This window comes from Sminthopsis crassicaudata, chromosome X (genome assembly GCF_048593235.1).
Source record: "Sminthopsis crassicaudata isolate SCR6 chromosome X, ASM4859323v1, whole genome shotgun sequence".
Classification (NCBI taxonomy): domain Eukaryota; kingdom Metazoa; phylum Chordata; class Mammalia; order Dasyuromorphia; family Dasyuridae; genus Sminthopsis; species Sminthopsis crassicaudata.
In genome coordinates this window covers 35,247,210-35,251,790 of record NC_133623.1, presented here as the reverse complement: position 1 = coordinate 35,251,790, position 4,581 = coordinate 35,247,210, and the positions used below count along the sequence as shown (strand labels likewise).

The 4,581-nt window shown below is 60.4% G+C and overlaps 1 protein-coding gene across 1 annotated transcript; it reads right to left on the bottom strand.

Moving 5' to 3' along the window:
- Positions 1-1,362: 1,362 nt before the first annotated feature.
- Positions 1,363-4,273, bottom strand: LOC141548366 (cAMP-dependent protein kinase catalytic subunit alpha). Its single transcript, XM_074277222.1, has one exon. It carries the CDS (start codon positions 3,773-3,775, stop codon positions 2,720-2,722), a length of 1,056 nt encoding a protein of 351 aa, XP_074133323.1. The 5' UTR covers positions 3,776-4,273; the 3' UTR covers positions 1,363-2,719.
- Positions 4,274-4,581: the final 308 nt, after the last annotated feature.

Genomic DNA, 4,581 nt, shown 5'->3' with positions numbered 1-4,581 from the left:
CTCCTTTTATCTGCAGTCTCTTTTTCCCCTTTCCCCTGTCCCCCTCCCTCCTTTTATCTGCAGTCCTCTTCCTCCCTGCTTTTTCCCTCTCCCCCTCCCTCCTTTTATCTGCAGTCTCTTCCTCCCTGCTTTTTCCCTCTCCCCCTCCCTCCTTTTATCTGCAGTCTCTTTTTCCCCTTTCCCTTCTCCCCCTCCCTCCTTTTATCTGCAGTCTCTTCTTCCCCTTTCCCCTGTCCCCCTCCCTCCTTTTATCTGCAGTCTCTTCCTCCCTGCTTTTTCCCTCTCCCCCTCCCTCCTTTTATCTGCAGTCTCTTCCTCCCTGCTTTTTCCCTCTCCCCCTCCCTCCTTTTATCTGCAGTCTCTTCTTCCCCTTTCCCCTCTCCCCCTCCCTCCTTTTATCTGCAGTCTCTTCTTCCCCTTTCCCTTCTCCCCCTCCCTTGTTTTTCTGCAGTCCCTTCCCCTTTCCCCTCCTCCTCCCCTTTTCTTTTTCCTCTCAGCTTTCACTGTCTTTTCCATCCTCCCTTCTGTCTCCCCCTTCCCTTCCCTCTTTTTCCCTTTTGCTCTCCCTGTCCCCCTCCCTTATCTCTTCCTTTCTCAGCCCCTCTTCTCTCCCCTTCTCCCTTCCATCTCTTCTCTCTCTTTCTCCCCTTCCCTCTATTTCTCTCCTCTCCTGTCTCCCCCAATCTCTGTTCTTCTTCCCCCCTTCCCTTCTCCCTCTCTGTATCCCTCTCTCTCTCTCTCTCTCTCTCTCTCTCTCTCTCTCTCTCTCTCTCTCTCTCTCTCTCACACACACACACACACACACACACACACACACACACACACACCACCCCACAGCTGGTAAATGAGATTTTTTTTTTAAAACAAAACTTTATTGGTAATGGATTTCAAATAATGTTCACAACAAAGCACACCATTATAGCGGAAGTCATTTCCGTGAAACAGATGTCTTCGAATCACACAGGTTGAATCTCTCAGGTATCCCCCACCCCTCCGCCTGGCCTCTGAGCTCCTTCAAGGGTGGGGGAAATTTGAGAGAGGGACACAACAAGCGAAGGGGGATGGAGAGAAGATGACTGCTCTCCATCGAGCTATTTTCTAGAGAGAGGGGAAGCAATTAGGAGAATTCAGAAGCCTCAACGAGGGGCCAGTGAGAAGAGCGATGGATAGCTGTCAGTTAAGCCAGATGAAGGGGGCCTCTGGGGACGGGGGATGGTGGCGAGGCCACCAGGTGAATAAAATTGGCATTCTCAGGGCAAAAGGAAGCTCTATACCTTAGAGCTGTGCCACTTCCTGTTCCCTTGCTCCCAGCCCCCCCTCCCTCCCCCATTCCCTCTCCTCTTCCCCACCCGTGGTGGGCTATCTTCGCCAAGGAGCTTCTGGGGAGTGGCAATCCCAGCCGGGGTGGCAGATCAGTGTCTGGAGATGAAAAATCTCCAGATAAGGATGGCTAACCTGTAGGTGTGGCCCAGGAATTTCTGGGAGCCCTCTTTGGCAGGGATGAAAAACCAGTTAACCTGGGTGGGGTGGGGGTGGGTAGGGTTCTTTTCTGGCGCCCTAGCCTTAGGGACGCCAGAACTGAGGAGTGGGGAAAAATCAGTGGGCGTTGGGGGGTGGGGACGGGCAGGCCTCTCTCCAGTTTGGCAGGAGACCCTCCCCTCCCCTCCCCTGCCGCAGTGGGGATCTAGCGATTCTTTCCCCAGACCCTTGGATGAGATCAGCACGAAATCCCCTTCCCTAGGCCAAGGCCCTAGCTCCAGCCATCCGCTAAGAGCCCAGAGGTTAAAAGCTCCGTGGCCTTTGACCTAAGCGAATCCAGACACATCCAAAGCTCGGGGTGGGGGGGGGGGTGGGGGAGAGGGGGGAGGCAGGGGACGGCGGGAGGGCCAAAGGGAGGGAGGGGCGAGTCCACCCTAAAGAACACTAAGCAGATCGCTTTGGAGTGGTTTGGTATAATTTGTTTTGTTTCGTTTTCGATAGAAAGAAGCCCCGCTAAATTTCCCCAAACCTCTTCCTAGGCAGGAGCTCTCTCCGTCTCTGTCTGTCTGTCTGTCTGTCTGTCTCTGTCTCTGTCTCTGTGGGGAGTGGGCCGGGATGGGAGGAAACCGATGAAATCTTTCCGTCTGTCTTTTTTTTGCCCATGGATAATAAGCTTCTAAGGTTATAGGGGAGAGGTCAGGAAGAGGATGAAGGAGGATAATGCGGGACTGCAGCGGTCTTAGGAATCGAAAGGTTTCCAACTCGGGGCCCCCCTGGCTCCCCCCACTCGACCTATCCAGCACCAGTGGAATCTCGGGGAGCTCCCAAAGCAGGGGCCTGACCCGTGGGACGGAGACACCACCCGGGGGGAGGAGAAGGGAGTCGGGAAGGGGGGGGGGAAGAAAAAGCTGCATCTCCCTTTGGTGATGGTGATAAGGCTCGGGGCCGGAAAACTGACTTACGACTTGCATGGAGTTGGGCATAGAGCGGAGGGAACCCAGCCACGGGGTCTACCTGTTGGGGGTAAGCCAGCGAGGGGGAGGGGGGAGAGCGGTGGGGAGAGGGAAGGAGAGGGAAGGGGGCCCTCTGGGATCTGAATCTCCCTCGCGGCCTGCAAACACCTCGGCTCTCCGATCTCCCGAGGGAAAAAAAGAAGACGCCGGGAAATCTGGGGCCTTCTGGCTGCTCAATCCAACCCCCCACCCCCGCCCCCAAAAAGGAAGCCGCTAGGGGGCCACGCCTAGAACTCAGCAAACTCCTTGGCGCACTTCTCGGTGATGGAGACTCGGATCTCTTCCTCCTCGTAGTCTTCGAAGTTACTCGTGTCGCCGGGGCCTTTGCACTTGGGGATGAAGGGGGCTTCCACCTTCCTCTGGTAGATGGCGATCCAGTCGGTGGTGGAGAACCACTTGTGGTTCTTGATGTCGTTGACGCCGTTCTTGAGGTTGCCGTAGCGCTTGGTGAGGTCCACCTGGAGCAGGTTGCGGAGCAGGTCCTTGAGGTCGGAGCTGAAGTGAGAGGGGAAGCGGACCTTGCCGGAGACGATCTTCTCGTAGATCTGGATGGGCTGGTCGGCGAAGAAGGGGGGGTAGCCGGCCGCCATCTCGTAGATGAGGACGCCCAGGGCCCACCAGTCCACGGCCTTGTTGTAGCCCTTGCTCAGGATGATCTCGGGCGCCAGGTACTCGGGGGTGCCGCACAGGGTCCAGGTCCGGCCCTTGACGCGCTTGGCGAAGCCGAAGTCTGTCACCTGGATGTAGCCGTGCTGGTCGATGAGCAGGTTCTCGGGCTTCAGGTCCCGGTAGATGAGGTCGAGCGAGTGCAGGTACTCGAAGGTCAGCACGATCTGGGCAGCATAGAAGCGTGCGTGGGGCTCGCTGAAGCGGCCGATGCGCCGCAGGTGGGAGAACATCTCCCCGCCCAGCACGTACTCCATCACCATGTACAGGTTGGTGTTGTCCTTGAAGGAATACTCGAGCCGGACGAGGAACGGGAAGTTGACCGCCTGCAGGATGCGCTTCTCGTTCAGGGTGTGCTCGATCTGCTTCAGCTTCACCACCTTCTGCTTATCCAGAATCTTCATGGCAAAGTGGTTGCCCGTCTCCTTGTGCTTCACCAGCATCACGCGGCCGAACGAGCCCGTGCCCAGGGTCTTGATGCGGTCGAAGTGCTCCAGCTGGGCCGTGTTCTGCGCCGGGGCTTCCCATTTCTTCAGGAACTCTTCCTTGGCCTTGGCCAGGAATTCTTTCACGCTCTCCAGCTCGCTGCCCTTCTTGGCGGTGGCCGCGTTGCCCATGTCCGCGGCTCTGGCGCGGCTCGGCGGCTCGGCTCGCTCCGGGGAGCCCGGGCTGCGGCGCTGGCACCGGCGCTGGCGGTCGCGGGAGCCCTCGGCCCCGGGCGGGGACGGCTGCGGCAGGGGCGGCGGGAGCCGGAGCAGGAGCACGAACGGCAGCACGAACGGCAGCAGGAGCTGGAGCAGGAGCCGCAGAGGCAGCGGCTGCGGCAGGAAAGGCAGAGGCTGCGGCCAGAGAGGAGGAGAAGAAGAACGAGCAGGAGCGGGAGCGGCAGGAGGAGGAGGAGGAGAAGGAGGAGGAGGAGGAGGAGGAGGAGGACGACGGCGAGGAGGTGGCGGCGGCACTGGCTGCTGCGGCAGGAGAGAGGTGGTGGCGGGAGAGCAGGGAGAGGCGGGAGAGGCGGCGGCGGAGGAGGCTGCGGCTGCTGCAGGAGAGGCGGCGGCTGCGCCTAGAGAGGAGGCTGCGGCAGGGGCGGCGGCGGCGGCGGCGGCGGCGGCGGCGGCGGCGGCGGTCGCGACTCTGCTGGCTGCCGTAGCCCTGATGCCCCCCCTCCTCCTCCTCCTCCTCCTCCCCGCTCCGTGGCCCCCCCGAGCCGCACCCCCTCCTCTTCCTCCTCCCTCCATGGTCCCCCTTCCTCCTCCTCCTCCTCCTCGCCGCGGCTCCGCGGCCCCCCCTTCTCTTCCCTCCATGGCCCCCCTCCTCCTTTTCGTCCTCCTCCGCCTCCTTCTCCTCCTCCTCCCTCCGTGGCCCCCCTCCCCGAGCCGCCCTCCTCCTCCCTCTCCGCCGCCCCCCCCCGCCCCCCCCCCCC

Bases quoted from the DNA above. Each gene is read 5' to 3' on its own strand.
- LOC141548366 (XM_074277222.1), bottom strand. From the start codon at position 3,775: ATGGGCAACGCGGCCACCGCCAAGAAGGGCAGCGAGCTGGAGAGCGTG.